The sequence below is a fragment of the Melospiza georgiana genome, chromosome 28 (genome assembly GCF_028018845.1).
Source record: "Melospiza georgiana isolate bMelGeo1 chromosome 28, bMelGeo1.pri, whole genome shotgun sequence".
Classification (NCBI taxonomy): Eukaryota; Metazoa; Chordata; class Aves; order Passeriformes; family Passerellidae; genus Melospiza; species Melospiza georgiana.
This window is the reverse complement of record NC_080457.1, coordinates 1,592,250-1,615,300: the sequence shown is the minus strand read 5'-3', so window position 1 is coordinate 1,615,300 and position 23,051 is coordinate 1,592,250. Positions and strand designations below refer to the sequence as shown.

General features: G+C 46.6%; 1 protein-coding gene across 7 annotated transcripts in view; it reads left to right on the top strand.

Moving 5' to 3' along the window:
• The window catches only part of TANC2 (tetratricopeptide repeat, ankyrin repeat and coiled-coil containing 2), a 144,091-nt gene that overhangs the window by 111,835 nt on the left and 9,205 nt on the right, over positions 1-23,051 (top strand). For 6 of the 7 annotated variants that reach the window (XM_058041839.1, XM_058041840.1, XM_058041835.1 and 3 more), the window contains 12 exons: positions 5,636-5,744; positions 7,957-8,079; positions 9,470-9,706; positions 11,055-11,240; positions 12,105-12,198; positions 15,397-15,530; positions 16,081-16,204; positions 18,185-18,360; positions 19,191-19,323; positions 19,880-19,909; positions 20,785-20,876; positions 22,367-22,513. In XM_058041839.1, the coding sequence (XP_057897822.1) occupies positions 5,636-5,744; positions 7,957-8,079; positions 9,470-9,706; positions 11,055-11,240; positions 12,105-12,198; positions 15,397-15,530; positions 16,081-16,204; positions 18,185-18,360; positions 19,191-19,323; positions 19,880-19,909; positions 20,785-20,876; positions 22,367-22,513 (1,585 nt within the window). The remainder of the gene's footprint in view (positions 1-5,635; positions 5,745-7,956; positions 8,080-9,469; positions 9,707-11,054; positions 11,241-12,104; positions 12,199-15,396; positions 15,531-16,080; positions 16,205-18,184; positions 18,361-19,190; positions 19,324-19,879; positions 19,910-20,784; positions 20,877-22,366; positions 22,514-23,051) is intronic. The other variant, XM_058041838.1, reaches the window with a different exon arrangement.

The following is a 23,051-nucleotide window of genomic DNA, read 5'->3' as shown; positions in this document are numbered from 1 at the left end:
CATCTCTAAATATTAACTCTAGTCAGAGAATCATGGAGGGATTCGTGTTGAAAGGACTTCAAAGCCCATCCAGTTCCACCCCTGCCATGGGCTGGGACACTTTCCACTACACCAGGATGGTGCAAACCCCATCCAGCCTGGCCTGGGACACTTCCAGGGATGGGACAGCCACAGGGCAACCTGTGCAAGCACCTCAGCAATCTCAGGGGGAACAATTTCTTCTCAATATCCCATCTAACCCTGCCCTGTGGCAGTGGAAAGCCATTCCCCCTTGTCCTGTTGCTCCAGACCCTCTCCAGCTCTCCTGGAGTCCCTTTCTAATCTTGTGCAGAAATCAGAGATCAAAACCAGATTACTAAAGCCACTGGTAGCAAGCTGGGAGTCTGTAGGAGGGATTTGGCAGTGCAGTGAAGGGACTTTGTGCAGGTTTTGCCCTGAACTGCAGCTGCAGTGTCAGTTGGAAGAGACAAGGAGAAAAGGCACAGGTTATAAATGGTGACAGATGAGATGGAGAGCAGATGTGATCGGTGCCACCATAAAGGACATCAGCTCGTTTTAACTGGCTCATTAGCCATGCAAACCTCAGCGCTGGGATGCAGGGAGGGGTTGAATATATTCAGTATCTTAGGTTACTGTCCTCATAAAATCTGCTCTTTTTCTTTTCTTCTGGACTTCAAACTTCTGTCTGCTGGGCCATTTCCACATCTAAATGGAACAAAATATTCACAGAGTAATTCATCCTGTGGCACCGAGCCACCAAAAAGAGAGGAGTAGAGAGGAATAGAGTTAACCAGAAACTGATTGAAGAAAGAAATGTTACTGAATTTCTTCTTTTTACTTTATTCCTGAAATCTTAAGACCCACTTTTAGAGCAAAATCATCTTCCAGCAGTGCAGGAGAGAGTAGCCTTGACTATTTTATTTAAATTTGTTTTTATAATGTGAATTCCTTCCAAGTTAATTTGCAGTTATGACATCAGAGGGAAACTACATTACAAAAAAAACAAATAAATCAATAAATCAATTTAGGTGATAAACTGTTCCTTTGAGAGGGGCTCCTGGAGCTGGGCTTGGCCTTTGTGCAGGACAGACATCCAGCTATCCTTCTGCAGGGGAGAGGCTCTGGGCTTTGTCAGAGCACACATCAGTCTCTGCACTGCAGTTATGACATTACACTTGGCAGAGCTGAGTAAAATGTGAATACACATCTCTTTGAAGACCAGATTCACTGGGCACAGTGTCAAATCTCTTGATTTGGGAATGTTTTCATGGGATTAGCTGGAAGAGGGGAGATGTGGGTATAAATCAGGGGATTTGGATGTTGGGAGGTTCAGAAGTGAACAGGACTGATTCTCATTTATTTTTTACTTGTCTTTTGCTCTGGTGTTACAATGCCTTAACCCCAGAGTAATTTTAAACTCTTTAAAATCTTTTTTTACCTGAGAACTGGAAGAGTTTAGATGATGCACAGATCTGGAAGCTTTCAATATTTTTCTTTTGTATTTAATCTGCTGTGTTTCACTGCTCTTTGGCCCCACCAGTATTTCATCAGTGAGATTTGTCCTTTTCCATCTGTGACGTGAGGAATGAGGTCACCTGGGGACTGTGCTTGAGGTACCAACATCCAGCAGCGTCTTGCTCTGCACCCAGAGCTGTGTGTGACTCATGTTTGGGTGGATGAGGGACACTTTGGGTAGAGATCAGATCCAGCTTCTATTTTTAAGTGCATGGAGTGACAGGACAAAGGGGAATGGCTTCAAAATGACTTGAGAGTAGGTTGGAATCGGATATTGGGAAAATGTTCTTTCCTGTGAGGGTGGGCAGGCCCTGGCACAGCTGTGGCTGCCCCTGGGTCCCTGGCACTGCCCAAGGGCAGGCTGGACAGGGCTTGGAGCAGTTTGGGACAGTGGAAAGGGTCCCTGCTTATGGCAGAGTGGGACTGGATGGACTTTAGGGTCCCTTCCAACCCAAACCATTCCATAATTCCACATAACCTCATTTGCAGCCTTCTCTTACCTTCCTTAGAGCTGCTGTTGGTGTGTGCTGGTTCATGCTGTGTTGGAATGGTTAGAGACTCATTTTAATGTCTTTTTTACATATATAATTATTTATCTATATACACACTGTATATATGCACGTTTCTACACACAAACACCTCTGTGCCCATCTAGGCAGACTCCTGACCATGGCAGGAGTTGATACAGGCACAGAGAGCAGATTAAAGCTGCAGGAGCTGAGCTGGCAGTGCTATTAATTTTTCACCAAAAAAAAAACAAAAAAAAAACAAAAAAAAAACCAACAACCTTACATTAAAAATAGAAAAATCTCTGATGATAAACTCTGCAGTGGTGAAATTCAAAGCATATCATTTCACTGAGCTCCTTGATGTAGAAATCATTACTGCCACTCTGCTGTATTAAAGGAAAAAAAAAAAAGCCTGTGCTGTTGCAGTCTGGTTTAGTTTCCAATTAATGTTGACAGAACAAGTATTTATCAAGCAGCTGAAAGCCAAGGTCTGGGAAGCATTGCAGAGGTAATGCATTACTCATGAATACTGTACCTTATTCTGGAGTAGTTCGTACATGCCTTATTCATAACACCAAAGTCATGTCTGTAATGAAATTTAGGTGAATGCCCTTCCAGCTGCAGCTGAAGAGCAGTTTGGGAGCTGACTGCACTGGTGTGTCACTGGTGAAGTTTCTGGATTTTCAGTTCATGCTTGGGATTAATGCAGTTACAGATCCAACAGAGCATTCCTAAACATTCTCAAAGAGCCTTTCACCAACAAGCAGAAAGCTGGTGGTGTCTGCTGTGCTGTGATGTGGAGCACAGAGGCAGAGGGGTGGCTGAAGAGTCTTTGGGCACAGCCTCTCACAGTCTGGAGCAGAAGGATGCAGCTGCTGATCCCTGCCTGAGGATCTCCCCTGAAAGGGAAGGAGCTGAGTGGTGGAATCATAAAACCTTGGAATGGTTTGTGTTGAAAATCATCCTAAAGGCCATCCAGTCCAACCCTGTGCCATGGGCAGGGACACTTTCCACTGTCTCAGGTTGCTCCAAACCCACTTTAGCCTGGGCTTGGACGTTTCCAGCCACAGCTGCTCTGGGAAACTTGTGCCAGGGCCTCACCACCCTCACAGGGAAGCGTGTTTTCCTGATGTCTAATCTGTACCTACTCCCTTGTCATTTGAAGCTGTTCCCCCTTGATCTGTCGCTCCAGATCCTTGTCCAAAGTCTCTCTCCAGCTCCCTGGTCAGTGAATTACAAGTTCTTGAGCACCACCAACCTTTGGGTGGAGCTGAACTCGTTGGTCCCTCTGAAAACCCATCACAGCATTGTGAATCTGATGAGTTAATGGGATGGACTGAGGGTGTGACAGCAGTTACAGGTTTTCATCATCTGGCAGAACAGGGCCAGGTTCAATCCAGCAATTGCTGTTCCACTTGACTTCCAGCGGTATCTGGCACCACTCAAGCTGTGTTTCTTAGTCCTTGTTTCCTTCTGATCTGTATCTCCTTCCTTCCCATGGACATTCCCAGGGGTTAACCACTGTAAAGAGCATTTGTCTATCTTCTCTGATAGGAGACCTGAACTTCTCCTCCCATTCCAAAGAGGGGAAAAGCCAAAGGAAGGCAAAGCAACAAGCTTTGGGGTTAGCTCAAGGTGCTATAAGCACTTTCAGGGCCCTTCTGTTCCAGCTTTTTCTGTTTTGTCCCTTTTGTTGGTGCTGTATGGAGAGTTCTCACAGCACAGATGCATGGAGCAGAGGCACTCCCTTGCACTAGGACATGGTGATGGGTTTTCAGCACTCAGCTGAGGCATCAGAGCAGTGTTGTGATGGGCAGAGTCACCATCTGGAGAGGCTTTTCCTCCAGTCAGGGCAAGGATGGAGCAGTGGGATCCCAGCACGGGCCCTGTGCCAGGCCAAGGTGTGGAGAGCAGCTTGACAGACAAGAAAAGGGAGCTTTCTTCAATTTCTTTTTATGACCTAAGAGTGAAAGTACTGCAAGTCGTTAAAAACATTTCAGCAAACAGTTGAGTTGATGGTGCCTCTATAAACAGAGGAGTGAAGCACCACAGAATTCCCCACCAGTGCAACGGTTTTATTACCTGTAAATGGGATGTGGTGCTCTCTCACCTGTCCAAACCTGGGGATCAAGTCTTGTATTTGTTTTTCCAGCAGGCACATTCTTGTCCTCCCAGCACCATGGGGGCTGACAGAGCATCCCTGGGCTCTGCTCACACAAATCCATGTGTTACCAATCCAAAAGGAGGTTCATTGGCAGGGCTCAGGGGACACCTTGCCAAAAACCTGGCCAGGGCATTAGAAGTCATTCACTTTTTTTCTGAGTTTATTTTGAGATGGGTAGTATTCATCCCTGAATGGGGATGAGCTGGTAAATCCCCACTGCTGTGAAAGCTTCTATCTTGTGTAATATTTACTAGATGTTTGGCCATCCAAGGTATTTCTTTGCTTTGCCAGACAGGGATGAGCTAATAACATTTCCTGTCCTTAAAGGCCCTTTTAAAGCCACAGTTGATATCATATTTTATTTTCCTTGGCTGGAAGGGGTTAGATTGCTTTTAGTGCAGTCACATTTTTATGTACTTCCAGAAATGAAGTGGCTTAAAAGGACTCCCTTGGGATCAGCCAGAGGCTTAAGGAAGAATATAATTTTGTTGGTAAAACCAAAAAAACATCACACAGACCACTGAGGTCCCAGGGTGGAGCTTCTCTGGCTCCTGCTCTGCTAGCTGCATGTCCTGCTGTGGCATCCAGATGTGCCTGGGGCACCTGCAGGAGCAGGTATTTGCTGATCTCACCTAGAAATGGTATTAAAACTTCACATTTCTGCATCATGTGTGTGTTTTCTTGTCTCTGTGGAGAAAAATTTTCTTGCATATTTGAGAAGATTCAGCCATGTTGAACTTGCAGCATTGCAAGATGGAAATCTGTAAATGTTTAAAGGTTTAAAAATGTCCATAAAATCATCTTTAAACCAACAGATTTTATTGTCTGATTTTTATTTTTTTTTTTGCCTTAAACAGGACTTGGTGTGTAGTTCAGTTAATTTGCTGTGGTTGTCAGTCTGGTAGGGCATTGCCAGAAGCATCTTTATTACTGGAAAAGCTGGAGAACATTTTTAGCAGGAGTTTTACAAAGCAATAAAGTTGTTTAATTCCATGGGACTGTCCACAGGGTAGTGAGTGCAGGTGTCATTTAAAGGACATTTTATTCAAAGTGTGTATATTTTAAATATAGCATTTTCTAGTGGCTTCAGGTTGGTTACAAGCTTTGCAAATGTGGTTTGCCTCTGTGAAATGACAATAAAAGTAGCACTTCAGCTTTCATTGCATTGTACCTCTGGTGTTTCTAAATTTACATCTACTCATAGAAAATATATATAGAAAATATATTGGGGTTTGTTTTGTTTGCTGTTTGCCAATGTCTGAGGGGTTTTGAGCTGTCAGTGATCACCAATAATAAAGGATGCAATTAGTTGTTGGTTTACAAGTGAGAATTCAGCCAGCTCTGTTTCCCAAAGCAGGATGTGGTTGAAGGATTAGCATTTTTGTCTTCAAAAGTTGTTCTGTTGGTGTAATGAGAAATATTGACACGCTTTTCCCTCTGATTTCAGGAGTGGCCACACACTGCTTGCCTTCTGGTTTTCTCGACAAGAAGGAAAATTAAACAGACAGCAGACTATTGAACTGGGACATCACATCCTCAAAGCACATATTTTTAAGGTAACAAAAACTCAGATTAAGGTTTACACCAACCTCATCCGCAGCACCAGCAGCGCTCAGTCCCATTGTGGGGTTGGTGTAAGGAGTGTGATTGCTTGAGGCTGCTGAAGCATGTAGAAGTGAATTTAGAAAATTGGCTGTGGCACCTAAGAAATCCTTAAAATTAAACCCTCCTTCAGATGGTAAATTCAGCAGATAGCCTCCTTACCTAAAATTGCTCTCTCATCTCCATAAGATGCTTCCTGCCCTGAAAGATGAATTCTTGTAGCGGCATCTAGAAAAAAAAAGGAAATCTTTAAAAAAGAATGGTTTTGAAGAGTCTAATGAAAATTTCCCGTTGTAACGGGAAAATTTGATCGTTGTTGAAATTGGCTGATTGGTCCATCCTTCTCTTCACACTGACATTTAAGACCTGGGTAATTGGAAAGCAAAACTTGGATGTGAATACCAATATGACCCATAAATTAAATATCATTCTTCCTGCTGGCCCAGGCACCAGAAGGTGGGATGAGAGGGTGGATTTGTAAGGTCACAGGAAATGCAGATTTTCTTAAAAGTGTTAGGACCTGTGGGTGCTTAACACTAGTAAAAACAAGGCTGTATTTTTATCTGATCTCTGTATGATGGAGATGTTGTATGAAGCTGGGATTTGTTTTTGCTGAAGGATTCACTGTGCCCCACTGTTCTGAAGGGGGAATTAGAAAAGGAAGATGTGAGCTAAAAAATGAGAAGTAGGGCAGGCTTTTGCTTGAATGGTAACTGAATGATAATGGTGTTGAATGTACTTTTTCTTTAAGGGGTAAATGTCACCTTTTATGTCTTGCACTAATATCTAAGTGTATATATATATATTCTAATGCAACAGTTAAGATTTCTATAGCATATTATCTTTAGAGGGCTATTCTCAAAATATCTACCCTTTTCCTTTTCCTGATGGTGATTCAGGCAACTTATTTATAGGCTTGATAGTAGTATAACTATTTTTAAATTATTTTAACTGTTTATTATAAAAATGCTTTCCCTTTCCAATGTCACCGTCCTGACGTTCATGAAATTTAATATTGACCTCTAATGTCTTGTGTTGTGTCATTTCAAAAGCAGCATTTCACAGTGGCTCGAATTCCTGAGCTCTTTTTCCCTCAACACAAGCAGCAGGTATCTTTTGTGGTTTAGCTCCCTGAATTTTAAGGAAACAAGTACACGGAGCTGTTATTTATAAGAGCTTGTCTAATCTATTGCTTCTTTTGGTGATAAAACCATTTCAGATGACAAATCTGTTGATGGCTTGGGTGATGCTGCAGATTATCTTTCACACAGAGAAATTAGAGGTTGCAGTTGGCTCCAGCAAGGGGTTGGGATGATGATTCCTTCAGAGGAAAGAAACCCCACCTTGTGCTGAGGTTTTGTGGCACCATCCCAATCCCAGGCACACAAACCAGAGCTTTGCAGGGGTGGGAGTGCCCAGCCGGCGTGCGAGAGGGCAGAAAGCAGGGTTTGCATTTCCAGACAGAATTCAGTGTGCAGTGCGAGATGCCTGTGCAGTTTCCATGGAATCAGCAGGCTTTCGTGGGGAATCAGTAGCAGAGCAGCAGCACTCGGGGCATGCTGACAGCATGGCTCCTGCCCGAGTCGCCGTCCCACCCCTCTGCTCCTCCATCCAGCTGTTCGCTCACATCTGTCGGCTGTGGAGGAATTGTGGCTCCTTCCACAGGAGGGAGAAACCTGCTTAAATATGTTCTGCCAATTAGGGGTGCTGGAAAATATGTCAGACCTTCAATATATTGTGTGTAACCTGATCATGGACACCAGCTAGAAAAGTTGGAGACAATCTGGTACAAGATACCTGGCTGTGGTTGAAAGTTCCTGAATTTATCCCACTGTGAGCAGATACTGTGTACTTTATTTAAAAACTAAAAAAGCAGCAATCTGTGTTCCTAACATGGCATTTTGTGAGGGTATTGAATGGATCTGGTTGCTCACACTTAAATCCTACCTTTCCTCGACCTTGGAGATGGCTACATTACCTTTACAAGTAATTTTCTGCAAGCTTATAAATTGACTGTGAAGGTCAGATATGGCAAATTGTCACATTGTCTTGGGTGTAGTCATAATTGTCCTGAAACTCCTTTAAAGTCCAGAGGCCCAGGAGGATCTGCCCAGTGTGACTGAGCACATTTGTAAGTGTGGATCTAAGTTCCTTCCTCTTTTTCAGGGTCTGAGTAAAAAAGTTGGGGTATCTTCCTCCATCCTGCAAGGGCTTTGGATCTCCTACAGTACTGAAGGTCTCTCAATGGCGTTGGCATCTCTGAGAAATCTCTACACCCCAAACATAAAGGTACTGGAGGAGGAGGTGGAGGGCTGGGGGGTTCAGAATTCACAAAAGAAGCTCCAGCAGTGGGCAGTGACCATGCAGAGTTTTCACTGGAGTTGTGTCCAGTGTCCTGGCCGGGCTGAGCAGCTTGCTGGGTGTTTGTCCTGAGCTGAGGAGAAGCCTTTAGTCCTTTGAGATTTTTTTTACCATGTGAGGTGGTCTGTCAGCTCCACTACTTTGACAAAGGATTTCCTTTTCATTGCAATGAGCAAATAGTGAGTTTGTGCCTGTGCAAAATGGGATTTTTTTCCTTCCCAAAGATGTGGAATGTGCTAACTGATGTTGGAATTTGTAAAGGGTTCTGGCTTAGGTAGGCATGAACTCTGAGGTGACTCCAAATCCAATAGCACGTGTGGATGTGCTGGTTCAGGCACTTCTTTTGCAGTGGTAAGATGAATGTGTTGAGTTAGGTGAGCCCATCTCTACAGCAGAAAGGATTTCAGACAGATACAGGTTTGGAATTGTTTTCTCACATGGGAGGATGTTTATCCCAGGTCCTTCCCACCCAGGCAAGGTGAGCTCAGTGTCTGTCCCCATGTCCCTTCCTTGTCACCCTCGAGCATCAGGTCCAGGCTTTTTCTCTGGTGCTGAGGGCAAAGGGAGCCGTGCAATGGGACAGCCAGACCAGCCCTGGAGAGGAATCCCATGGGAAGGGTGCTGAGTACAGCTCTCTCCAGCTGTGTGCTTTGGTTCCCCATCCCCTCCGTGTCTCCAGATGCTGCAGCAGGGCTGGAGTGGCTTTGTTCCAAAACAAAGGGTGGCAGCACCTTCAGACCACTTCCTAGCCACTTGGGAAATGATTAAACTGCTCCATCTTCATCAAGTGGGACCATCTATTGGGCAGATGGTTTTACTGAGCATTTTATGTCCTTTTGTTTGTTTGGATGTGTCAGGGCCCTGTGTGACCGTGTTCACAGTGGTTCTTGGATGAGGGAAGAGACAAGGATCTGACTTTATGTTTCATAAGGCTTGATTTATTATTTTATAATATATATTACATTAAAACTATACTAAAAGAATAGAAGAAAAGGTTTCATCAGAAGGCTGGCTAAGAATAGAAAGGAATGATAGCAGAAGCTTGTGTCTCAGACAGAGAGCCCGAGCCAACTGACTGTGATTGGCCATTAATCAGAAACAACCACATGAGACCAATCCCAGATGCACCTGCTGCATTCCATAGCAGCAGATAACCATTGTTTGCATTTTGTTCCTGAGGCCTCTCAGCTCCTCAGGAGGAAAAATCCTAAGGAAAGGATTTTTTCATAAAAGTTGTCTGCGACAGCCCTGGTTTCTGCTGTGCTATCACTCCTGTCTCTCTGTAAAGCCCAGCCTGAGGCTCTCCTTCCTTGCGCAGGTCAGCCGGCTGCTGATTTTGGGAGGCGCAAACGTGAATTACCGGACGGAGGTTCTGAACAACGCCCCCGTTCTGTGCGTCCAGTCTCACCTGGGCTACGCAGAGATGGTGGCCCTGCTCTTGGAGTTTGGGGCCAACGTTGATGCAGCCTCCGAGAGCGGCCTGACCCCGCTGGGCTACGCGGCTGCCGCCGGCTTCCTGAGCATCGTGGTGCTGCTGTGCAAGAAACGCGCTAAGGTAAAGGAGACGCAGTGCTCAGAAGCCGATCCGAACTGCTCCACACGTGCTCAAGGTTTGGTAGGACCTGCAGGCAGCACATGGAGCTCTTTGCTAGGGAGCGTCCTCCAGCGGATGAAGCCAGAAGCTGCTTTTGGTGTTGTTTTTTTTTTTCTGCTAAAATGTAGTGGGTTTAAAAAAGTCCCCCGTCGACAGCAACTCCTGAGAGTCAGTAATTTGGTGTCTGGAATTCAGGTCTGAGCTAGGAGCTGCCTAGTGACGCCGCACTGGTGACCTGCATAAGGATGTTCTGGAGAAATCCTTGAACTCCACAAGGTTAAAGTGGCAACGCTGCTTTTCCAGCACAAAACATTCTTTAAATATCTCCCTGAGACACATTCTCCTAAAATTTTCATCAGGCTTGTCCTAGAAAAATCCCCTTTGTTTAGCTTTGTGATGAGTGGAGTTTTAATTGTATATTATGAGTCAAGTCAAAATGCTTTGTTGAAGAAGAAAATTATGCTGATTTTTGAAGCAGAGCCTCCTGGAAACAATTTGTGGTTTCCCTATATCTTTAATTTTAGTTCAAAAGGCAAAATATGGGTTTATGTAGTTTTGGTATGGATGTCAGGATGACTGAGGGACTGTTTAAATCTTGCTGGCTTGTGTTGTCTGTAATAATGTAGGGATGGTATGAAGGAAAAAAAGAATTTTGCTTTTGCTGGATATTTTGAGAGAGTTTAGTGACATAAGTCCTGCCACTCATAGTTTTCCTTGAATATCCCTAACAGTACTGAGAAATACTCCAAAACACAATTTGGTGTAGATATTTGCAGAAAATTGCAATACTGATTACTGAAGGAGTTGAAAAAAGAGAAATATTGATATATTATTGATGTGAATGTGTTATAATATATTAAATATTTCTCATATGTATTATGTAACTGTAATTTAGCGTCAGGCCCTGGCACAGGTTCCCAGAGAAGCTGTGGCTGCCCCTGGATCCCTAGAAGTGTCCAGGGCCAGGTAGTAGTATTTCCATGCACAAGAAAATTTGAATGCTGGACATCAGAGCACAACAGAAAAAATATTTTTATAGTCTTTTGAGTTTTTGAAGAAAACTGGAGAAACCTAAAAGAAAAGTAATTATATTTTCCCCAAAGCAAGCATTTGTGGCCAAGATAATGCCAGGGCCTGGGACATTGTTTTGGAAGTGTTTGTTTTCCGGCCATGGAAGTGATAGTTTACCAGAAAAATGCACATTTTGCACATGTGGCATTATTTTGAAACAGGGGTCGGGAACTCTGAAGAAGCAAAGATGCGTCGCTCGTGATTTTGTTTAATTGCGTTGTTTCATCTCTTTTTCAAGGTGGACCATTTGGACAAAAACGGGCAGTGCGCCCTGGTCCATGCTGCTCTCAGGGGACACCTGGAGGTGGTGAAGTTCTTGATCCAGTGCGACTGGAGCATGGCTGGCCAGCAGCAGGGAGTGTTCAAGAAGAGCCACGCAATCCAGCAGGCCCTGATTGCTGCCGCCAGCATGGGCTACACCGAGGTAGGACCTGCTCTGCCCCTGCAGGGAGGGACACCAGGGGTTGGCCTTTTCCTGCCCACCCACCTGAGAACGTCTGCAGGTGGAGTCCAGAGTACTGCTGTCCTGCTCTTCCTCCCTGTGCCATCCCAGTGTTCACAGATCCCTTGGCAAACCCTGTGGTCCGGGCAGGCATCCAGGAGAGGAAGGATAACAAGCCTTTAAGTAGTCAGAATCAACTTCTGGAGTAAACTTTTAAGATGGATGGACACACGTTGCCTGCGCCGCTCCTCCAGCACCACGCATGGGGAGTGTGAGAAATGTAACTTTGGACTGTGTGTCGAGGGAGAGAAGAGCCAGAGAGCTTCCTCCTGCCATCCTGACAAAGATTTATGATGGGGAAAATTATATATGGAATAGTTCAGGTTGGAAGGGACCATTAAGGTCATTGAGTCCAACCGTTGAGCCAGTGCCAAGCCCAGCACTGCCATTAGTACTCCAAAGAGCCCCAGTGACCCACAGTTCCTTCTCCTTTCCTTAAGAATGAGTTTCTTTCCTACCAAATACCTCCTCTCAGCCTCACCTCCTCCAGGAGGTGCACCCACTGCACACACCAGGTCATCTCCAACAGATCAGACACAGTCACAGGGAGCTGACCCTACCAAGTCTCACCATTGCCATCATATCAGGACACTTGGTAAGGTTTTTTTGCTTGTACAGGGCAGCAAGTTCAGTGATTAATCTCAGAAAGAATATTTCCTTGATCTCAAGGTGCCAGGCAGAGACTGTTCCCTTCCCTCTGTGTATTGCAAGCAGCTCGTGTGGTGGTGTCAGCAGTTCCTGTATAACACATTCCAGTTCATGATCTGACACATCATTTTGTTTCAGATCGTCTCCTACCTGCTCGATCTTCCAGAAAAAGATGAAGAGGAGGTGGAGAGAGCACAGATCAACAGCTTTGACAGCCTCTGGGGAGAGACAGGTGATTTCCATAGAAGCTGTCCCCTTCCCTTCCCTTCCCTTCCCTTCCCTTCCCTTCCCTTCCCTTCCCTTCCCTTCCCTTCCCTTCCCTTCCCTTCCCTTCCCTTCCCTTCCCTTCCCTTCCCTTCCCTTCCCTTCCCTTCCCTTCCCTTCCCTTCCCTTCCCTTCCCTTCCCTTCCCTTCCCTTCCCTTCCCTTCCCTTCCCTTCCCTTCCCTTCCCTTCCCTTCCCTTCCCTTCCCTTCCCTTCCCTCCCTTTTCCATCTCTCTTGTGCCACGCCTCTGCCCCCCAAAATACAAAAATCTGTACTGACCAGACATCTTGGAGTTTCTCTATCAGAGAAGGGTTCTGATTAACTGGGACAGTTGAGAATGTGGATTTGGGATTGACGAATCACACACAAACTGGGGAGCCATCTCAAAGGAATATGCACTTTTACATTAAAATTGGTGGTAGGTGTGTTGGGAAAATGAGCAAAAATGAGCCAACCATCAAACTGAGCAGCCTTTTGTCTACATGAAACAAGTCTGTAAGTTCATGTAAAACTCAAGACTCACTTTTACATAACTGTATTATTTATTTTCCCAAAAGTAAATAGAGAGTTTAAATAAATTTGGAGAGAAATGCAGGTTTTCACCTAAAAATAGCAGTCTGCTCTGAAAATCTGAATCCTGGCTTGTCTGAGTTTTGGTACTTGTTGCTCATGTCTCATCTTCCGCAGAGCAGAACCAAATGCCTGGCTCGATGATATCAGCCTGATATCATCCAAATGGCAGTGCCAAGTGACATCATAAGTTTAGGAATTGCTGACAGCACACTACAGCCAATTCCAGATGGAGCATTTCCCCCTGGGACAGAACTAACATCAAAACCCAGCAGAAAAGTGTCTGAGTCACTTATGCTATCTCCATCAGAATTGGAGGTGCAACAAACATCTCCATCAAAGTGTTTGTCTTGCTGCCAGGCTGTGGAACAGATACACGTGCCGGATAGGAGCAGTTTAATGATTCCTTCTCCAGATAAAAGTTGGTTTTTTTCTACAAGAAAACACAGCAGCAGAAACAGAATACACTGCTGCAGATCCCTGGTGTAGGAGGCTGTGGTTTGCTGATGGAGATGGGCACGTCCACACCTGAACCTGGTCTCAGGCTCTGTTTGAGCTGTTTTGAGAAACACAGCAGTTGTTGTGTGGTGCTTATGCCAGGACTTGGTTATTGCACGGTGAGTGGTCCTTCTGGAAGTGCATCCTCATGGAAAAGCTGCACAATTCCTTTTACCAGTGTTGGATCCTGGTTGCTGCTCCTTGGCTGGGCTCAGTGGACTCACCTCAGATGTGCTGGGCCATGGGAGCTTCCCAGCAGACTGTGAAACTTCAAACCAGCCCATTTTCATCTTCCTTAATTCCTCCTGGAGGAGCAAGGTCTGGCTGCTCAGTGGCACTGGAGCTTTTGAGCTTCCCTTGAGCTGGAGCTGCACAGGACAGGCTGGAGCCACATCCCCACTCCAGTTGCTTGGACCTTGAGGGACAGAGCAGCAGAAAGATGTGTCACTACAGAAAGAAGGAATTGCAAAGGAAAGTAGACAATTAATGGATCAAATCATCCTGTTTCTGTAAAGTCTTCTCCAAAGAACAAACACCAAACACTGGAGTGATTCACAATATTTTCATTGTCACAAATATAAGTAATTTTGATGTAAAATACGTCAAATTAACCTGCAACATTTGGAGTGCAAGCAGGTTTAGCAGTGGAATTCAGCAGCCCTGCATGCCAATCCCTCTGCTTCCTTCTATATTTGTAGCTTACGTTTAAAACCCACATGGATCTGATTATAGATTTTGCAGAACGTTCTGCTTGTGGCAGCAAAATGATTTTTCATTTAACTCTTGGTGTCTCTCAACCCCAAGAGAAGAAAATTCAGCCATAATATGGAAGAGAATTGAGAATTAATTAAATCCCACACCATTAACAGTGTTGCAGTTGGAAACCCATCAACACCTTGTAATCGGCCAACCCACAGAAATGTATTTCAAAGAAAAAACAAGCGACATCAGTCAGAAATAGACTCCCACCTTCTGCTCCAACTCCTACCAGAAGCAGCAGAACGTGGAGCCAGTGGAGCTGTGCTGAAGTGCACAGAAAGTTAGGGAGAGGGAGGAACCAGAAAATCTAAAATTGATACTGAAACGAGCCACCGGCAGGTCCTGAACTTGGAACTATTTTCAGATTGAATATGTGTTCTCTAACTCAGCCACACTTCTGAGTTAACAGAGCACATTTTATATGGGAAAGAGCTCTCAGGTGTTGCTTCTACGCGCCAGTAATATCATGGGCATATGAAAATGAGAGATATTTTTGGGTTTGCACAAAGACCCTGGCTGGTAGGATCAGCCCTGGCCAGAAACAAAGCCCAGAAATACTGCTCTTTTTGGAAAACAGGTGAACAAATCCACCCTGTTTTGCTTTCCCATTGTTTCCCTGGTTTCAAAGATCTACAGACTAAAGTGGGATATGGAAATTAAAAGTCCTCCATCTGGATTACACTGTTCTGTGCTTGTTTGGACCAAGAAATGCCACAGATGGGACTGATACCAGTGGCTGGCAGGATCTGCCAGTGCCTCCTGCTGGATCCCTCACTTGCTCCCTTGCACTCATGGTGGCATGAGGCAGTGCCAGGTTGCAGAAGGTCTTGTCAAGTACCTGAAGACCTTTATTTTCTCTGGATATTGTGCCCCTTCTCAGATACATTGGGCCTCACAGCCTATGGCTTTGGCATTAGGGAAGACGGGATTGAAATCATGATCACATTTCTTTGCAGCTAAACCTGAACCGAAGTCACACCTTTAATCTCAATTTGAACCTCAGACACCCTTTGAACCTCAGTTCAAGTGCCTGTAGATTATTTTATATTTATTGGGGTTCTCATCCCGCTTCACTGTGACGCGCAAAAAACAGTAAAAGCTGATTGTCCCAAACAGCATCATTCCATGACAGTATGTAAACTTTTCATGGAAGAGTTGACCTTTGAGGTAACTAAAATTACAAGAGTGGAAGCTGTACCAATCCAGCCCATTTTCTTTGGTCGGCTTTTCCCGCCATGAGACAGCTTTGACATTTCAGGAGAAAGACCCGTTTGCAGGTAGGAGGACACTCCAGTGAGCGCGTGGCTCTCCCCCCTGACTGTTCTCCTGTCTCGTGCAGCTCTGACGGCCGCGGCGGGGCGCGGGAAGCTGGAGGTGTGCAGGCTGCTCCTGGAGCAGGGCGCCGCCGTGGCGCAGCCCAACCGCCGCGGGGTCGTGCCGCTCTTCAGCGCCGTCAGACAGGGACACTGGCAGGTCAGTGGGGTCCTCTCGCCCTGCCGGGTCAGGCCGTGCCTTCTCTCATGCTGGAATGGAGAAGAAAAGCCCCAGCTCTTTTGGGGAGTGGTCAGGGCAAACAGAAGTGATGCTGGTTCTTCTATCACCGCGAGCTCTGGCTGGCTACAGACAGCTTTGTTTAAGTCCTGTGTTATCATAGAATCCTGGAATAGTGGTCATCTAATCATCTAATTCCATCAGCCTCCTGTGGGCAGGGATACCTTCCACTCTCCCAGGTTTCTCCAAGCCCCATCCAGCCTGGCCTTGAACAGTTCCAGGGGTGGGGCAGCCACAGCTTCTCTGGTTATCTCACCATTTGAGAAGCAAACATGACTTATCAGAATATTTTCCCTGTCCTTATACCTCCCTTCATTTTCATAATCCTCAATCATCCATCCAGCAATCCCAGAGGCCGCCATACCTGTAAGGGCTGGGAGTTTTTATAACGTGGGGTCTCTTCTGCTCTTCCTTGGCTCTGGCATCTCCTCAGCTGTGTCTCCACGTGTAACCCTGGCTCTGTGTGCTGCAGATCGTGGATCTCCTGCTGACACACGGCGCCGACGTGAACATGGCAGACAAGCAGGGCCGGACGCCGCTGATGATGGCTGCATCTGAGGGACACCTGGGCACTGTGGAGTTCCTGCTTGCACAAGGTCAGAGCATGTGCTGGGAGGTGTTGGGGACCAGCTGTGGTGCATCCCACCATACCAGCTCCAGCTTCATCCTGAGCAAAATTTGAGCTTGGGTCAGCTCAGGATCATCTGGAGGGGCTTTCCCACAGCTTCAGAATGGTTCCTGGATGCAGTGTGGGCAATGTGAGGAAACACAGTGTTGGGGACCAGCTGTGGTACATCCCACCACACCAGCTCCAGCTTCATCCCGAGCAAAATTTGAGCTTGGGTCAGCTCAGGATCATCTGGAGGGGCTTTCCCACAGCTTCAGAATGGTTCCTGGATGCAGTGTGGGCAATGTGAGGAAACACTGGCAATGTGTTGAGGTGCTGGAGCATGTCCAAAGAAGAAAACAGAGGTGGGGAAGGATCTGGAGCACAATAAGTGGCTGAGGGAGCTAAGAGCAGGTCAGCCTGGAGAAAAGGAGGCTCGGGGGGGACCTTGTGGCTCTGCAGAATATCCTGGCAGGAGGAGGAAGCCAGATGGAGGTCAGGCTCCTCTCCCAGGGAATAAGGCACTCGAGGAAAGAGCCTCAGGTTGCTCTGGGGGAGGGATGAAAGGGTTGTTCAGCCCTGTCACAGGCTGCTGAGGGCAGTTGTGGAGCTCCCATCCCTGGAGAGATTTAAAGGATTTAAAGATGTGGCACTTGGAGACACGGTTAGTGGAGGGCTTGGCAGTGCTGGTGGAACAGTTGGATTCAATGATACTAAAGTCTTTTCCAACCTAGATGAGTCTGTGATTCTACATTGTCCTCCCTAAGCCTGTACCTTGCAGCCCTTGTCCCACCTTGGCATTCCTGATGGCTCCAGGTGCTGTTTGCCTCCTCCCCTCGCTCCATGCTGTGTTGAGAGCTCTGGCCAGAGGTTTCTGAGCACACCTGGAGCAAACATTGCTGTGCTGTACTCCTCCACAAACAGTTGGTGCCAGCAGGGAGAACTCTCAGTCTGCTTTCAGCTGGGCAGCCTGTGCAGACCAGGGATGTGTCAGCTGGGACAAACGGGAACATTTTGGAAATTCAATCACACCCACATTTGCTGAAGCTTCTAGAGGCAGGGAATCTCACGCTGGGAGGTTTAGAGTTTGCCTCCAGGAGAAAAGCACTGCAGCCTCAATTCATCCCAGCTGCTGGCAGGAGCATCCCGCAGGTAGCTGCAGCTCCTCGGAGCAGCAGAGCTGGTACAGATAATCTCTGCACTCTCCAGAGCCAGAGCCATGCCTGTGCCATGGCAACAGGAGTTGTCTTCATGCCATGAAGAGGAGTGTTCAGTTAAAGCTGCTGTTCAGCTCTCATATCCGTATCCATATGCCGTGTGGAGCAATACTGACCCGTTGGTATGGCAGCGCCATTTCCTCATCCAAGAAAACGTCAAGTCCTCCTCTCCCTGGCTTGCAGTTGGCAGCAGTGTATCCCACAACGTTGTATTTATATTGGGTAAAGTTCAGGAAGAAATACTGCTGGAAATTGTGTACTTTTGGGTAAAGGGGAGGGGAGTGAAGAAGGGAAAATATGTGCTTTTCTAGGAGAACTGAGCTGAATTGACTTAATTCCCCATGGTGACCTGCTGAAACAGCAAAATGGTCTTCATCTCTGACTCACACAAGCTGGAATGGGGTTGGATTAAGTTTAAAAAAAAAAAAAAAAGGCAGTTAAAAAGATGATGTCTCAGATGAGGGAAGTCAGATCTACCGTGCTACTCAGATGTTTGCTAGGAAAGCCTGCAGAGGTAGGCGTGAAAAAGTTTGCAGCTTGGTGTGAACCAACTCATTTGCCACAGTTCCCATCAAGTGTATTTGAAGTTGCCACAGAGGGTGGGATCTGTGGTGGGAGAAACATTAATAAAGGAATTAATAATTATGTACAGAGCTCTCTGAAAACAAGCTGTCATTGCTGAGCAGAGGGTCTGCGGTAAACAGTGCTAAACAGCGGAGAGCTCTGAAGTGAACTGCTGCTTGTTCTTCCAGGTGCCTCCATTTCTCTGATGGACAAAGAGGGCTTGACAGCCCTCAGCTGGGCCTGCCTGAAGGGCCACCTGCCCGTGGTGCGTTCCCTGGTGGAGAATGGAGCTGCCACGGACCACGCGGACAAGAACGGCCGCACGCCGCTGGACCTGGCGGCGTTCTACGGCGACGCTGAGGTGGTGAGTGGCCCTGGCACACCCGGGGGAAAGGGGAATCTGCTGTAAAAGCCATGAAATCAAGCAGTTCGGCTTAATGTAGCAGTGAACACGTGTAGTCCTGGCCCTCCCTGTGGGAAGGTGCTTCCAGAGAAGCTGATCGGAGAATCCCAGAATGGTTTGAGTTGGAAGGGAATTAAGAACCATCTCATTCCCCTCTGTGCCGTGTGGGCAGGGACACCTCCCACTATCCCAGGTTGCTCCAAGCCCTGTCCAGCCTGGCCTTGAACACTTCAAGGGATAGGGAGGCCATAACTTCTCTGGGCACCCTGTGCCAGGGCCTCACCACCACTGCAGAGAAGGATTTCTTCCTAATATCCAGTCAAAACCTACTGTTTTTCAATTTAAAGCATTCCCCCTTGTTCTGTCATTCCAGGCCCTTGTCCAAAGTCCCTTTCCGATCTTTTTAGAGTCCCTTTAGGCACTGGAAGGGGCTCTGAGGTACTCCTGGAGCCTTACCTTTTCCAGGCTGAACAATCCCAATTCTCCCAGCCTCCTTAACAGAGGTGCTGTATCCTTTGGAGCATCTCCATGGCCTTCTCTGGACTTGCTCCAACAGGTTGATGTCCTTCCTGAGCTGGATACAGCTCTCCAGTCTCACCAGAGACCACAGTGGAGTAGAGGGACAGAATCCCCTCCCTCAAGCTGCTTCCCACAATGTACACTCAGACACCTTGGAGGTGCTTTTAGCCCAGGCAGTGGAGAAGAGCAAGCCCCTGCTGATCCTGCATCCCCAGCAGTGTGTGGGGGTCTCAGCCAAGAACAGAACTGACTGGTTGGGCTTCTCATTGCAGGTTCAGTTCCTGGTGGACCATGGGGCCATGATTGAGCACGTTGACTACAGTGGGATGCGGCCCCTCGACAGAGCAGTGGGCTGCCGCAACACCTCGGTTGTCGTCACCCTCCTGAAGAAAGGAGCAAAGATAGGTAGGAGCAGGGGGACACTGCCATCAGCTCTGTGCTCAGTCAGGACTCAAACAGTGGGGCTGGCATCCTAAAAAATACAAGTATAACCCAGAGGCAGCCTCAGGCCTGGCCACTGCTTCACACTCCAAAAGCAGGCGGCCAGTCAGGACTACTTGGTTCTCTTTACTAAAACGGGGACTTTATTTTTTTTACCTGTGGTGTTACTTAGCAAAAGTTAATCAATAAACAACTGTTTCTTTGGCAAGGTCTTTCCTCTGGTAATGCTTTTTCTATCTTTACTAGTCTGAGTTGCCAAGTGTAGTCTGTCCATGCCTTGCTGTGAGCTGCTGCGTTCACTTGCTCTGTGTATGCTTCCAGACCTCAGTGTACCTGCACTGCGCCACACAGCCGCTCACGTTACGTTTTCCTGTGAAAGGGGATTTTGCTGGTGCATTGGCTTCCTCGCTGCCTGCCTCTCACAGCTGCTTTTTTCCTTTCTTTTTTTTTTTTTTTTCACCTTCATCCATTTTTTTCCCCCCTCTCTCCTACAACTTCTTGTTTTCTCCTTTCTTTGAAGGTTGTCAGACGTTACCGAGTCGCCCACGAGGTATATCTCATTGCTGTCAGCATCAGCTTCGATCTGATAGCTTTGTTAGCCTTGCTTTCTCCTATTTGATTTAGTCTGCATGCGTCCCCAACACCTCTAATCTTTTTAATTTACCTCACCTTCAAATAATTTTTTTAATGACTGTTGCAGAGAATAACTTGAACTCAAAAACTAACCTCCTTCCCCCAAAACGTACTGAATCTACTTATAGAATATTGTTCACTTACTCTTCACCCACACTAATGAGCTGTCCTCAAATTTTTGCCACCCCTTCCCTCCCAGTATTAGTCCTTGAGATAGGGTGGCTCCTGTTCAGAGCCAGTGCCCCCAGCCCAGTGATGCCTTCAGCACCAGCAGCACTTACACACAACCTTCCCTTTGTCATTTTTTTTCTGCCTTAATGGATTTTCTACTCTAGCCTTTCACATCTTGTGAAGCTGGAAATCACAGTCCACTTAATCACAAACCACCTATCAACAGTCAAACTGCAGATTCCCTAGTACACGTCCATAGATTTGAGTTTAGAAATGCTTTTATGTAACCACTCTGATTTTTCCTTTAAATACAGTTTGTTTCCCCCATCTCAGCATGTCCCATATTCAGCACTGCCCTCTTGTGGAAACTGCTCCATGCTTTCCCAGGCCACTGGAATTAGCCTTAATGACTGCAAAGGAAAACCATTGCAAGGGGGATGACATTAATTTAGGTGTCAGAGGAATTGTCAGCTCAGTCCTTTGGAGCACTCTGCCCTTTGACCATGCCAAGTTGTTCTCTCCAGCAGAAATTCCCACCCCAGGGTATTTTTTTCCACCCAGCTTCCTACCACCCTTGCATTGTATGAGTTCTTTACCCATCATGCATCCTGTACACTACAGGTCCAGCAACTTGGGCAATGGCAACCTCCAAACCTGACATCATGATCATCCTGTTGAGCAAGCTGATGGAGGAGGGAGACATGTTTTATAAGGTGAGAAGGGTGGGATTGGAACATGGAACAGATGTAACTTGCAGCATCACTTGGTGTGAGGTTTTGGCCATGTTGGGTCAGTGGTTGGTCCTCCCCAGCCTAAATGGTTCTGTGATCCTAATGCTGCTGCCTTAACCCATGCCAAGTAAAAGCTCCCTCTGACAACATTCCTTGTGTTCTAAACTGTTTGGTTTTGGTTAGTGGGGTTGGAGAAGAGGGGATTGATTGCCCAAATCTGTAACAAAGCTGAAGCAAAGCCAAGTTGCATTGGATTAGAGCCAGCACTTCATTTCCTCTCTGAAAACAGCAGGACCTAAGTGTTTGTTGGGAGTGCTGCTGTCATTGCATCAGGTCTGGCAGCCTTGTCATTACCCAGTGAGCTCACTGTTGGGGATCAAGGCAACAGGATAGAATAGCCCAGAAAAGCTCCCAGAATAAACTTCTTGCAATGAGAACAGATTGTCAGGACACAGCTGGCTTTGTCATGTCCTTTAGCCCATGGGAGGCATTCCACTGTTACAGTTAGGTTGTCTTTTTTTGCTCTCTATTTGTTTTAAGCCAATCTTTAAACCCTGGGGATTTGCACACACATAGAAATTGTGCAAGTACAACAGTGATTCACTGTGAGGCTCTAAGGGTGAAGCAGAAAACAGGCAAAGCTGGCATTGTAGTAGGAGTTGCCTGCCAGAGATAGATGATACAGCTGAGAAACCTGAGTCTACAGGTTTTTAAAAATCACTGTTTGTAGCTGCAAAATTTATGTCTGTGTCCTGAGGAACTGTGTGTGTCCTAGATCCCATCCTGCCCTCTTTCTCTCACCCTGTGTTGGCTGCCCCCCTTCAGGGTGCACATCATCCCATCCCAAAATTAGTTGCCCAAAATAGCAGAGATGAGTCACCTTTGAAGGTGACTGTTGCATACCAATAATTATAAAAGGAACCCACTTAACAGACTTAGATGTAGAGGTTTAAACATCTGAAGTCCAGGGAGGTGAATCTCACCCTGTTTGCCCAAGTTCAGAGCCACAGCAGTGCTGTAACATTTGTCTTTGCTATTGCAGAGGCTTCTCTGTGCCCCAGAGCTCCACAAAGTCCCACAATTTCTGTTTCTTACCCTCCTGGATGTGTATTAAGCTTTGGGTGGAGGGTGTTTTCCAGGAATGGGTAACTGATCACCCAGCTCAAAAGACCATCCAGCCAAGAGCCAGATGGAGTTGTATCAAGTTAACACCATTTCTCCACGTTTCCTGCTGTAGTGTGACAGCTCCTGTATGAAGTGGGAGATCTCAACTTGTGCATGGCATCTGCCTTTCCAGCTCAGATGTTCCCTTGATCAAATGTTCTGCCCTTCTTTTCTAGGAAAGAGCTAAGTAGTGGAGTTGTGCTTCCTTAGCCACCTAAAACATTGGTTGGGCTGGTGAGTGAATTCTCTGCAGGGTGGTGCACTCAATCAACCCAAGGATGAGTTTTGACATGTTTTCCTTCCAATAGAAAGGAAAAGTGAAAGAGGCTGCCCAGCGCTACCAGTACGCTCTGAAAAAGTTCCCCAGAGAAGGGTTTGGAGAAGACCTGAAAACCTTCCGAGAGCTGAAGGTGTCGCTGCTCCTCAACCTCTCCCGGTGTCGAAGGAAAATGAACGTGAGTGTCCCCTCTTATGGTACAGCCCCACAGCCTTGTGCCTCTGCAGAGACATGCCCACCCCTAATGGTGCTTTGGCCTCTCAGATCTCTCCTCCCTCTAACCTGGTTGTCCTTCACAGAGCGCTGACATTTTATAATTCCAAAGCAGTAGTGGTTTAGTGTGCGTTTCAGACGATTAAAAATTCATTGCTGTGTTTATAGCTCTTTGAATTTTTTATTACTCCCTTTTGATGATGATGTTCACATCGTCACATGGGGGCGGAGGCATTTTCCAGATTTCTGGGGCAGCAGTGAGGAGGAGCCAGGAGATGTGCTCCTTTGAATACTAATTAATTTCAAATGAAGGAGCATATGCTTAGGGGGTTAGCACTTCCCCAGGGCAGTGACTCATCCAGAAACACCTCCACAAGACTCCTTCTCAGCCCAGAACTTCCAGATCCCTGTCACTCTCCCCACTGCAATCTGGCAGCATCCAGCAAGCAGCTCGTGCAGATGCCTGTTCTGCCACCCTTCCCTGACTTGGAGTGCAGGGACTT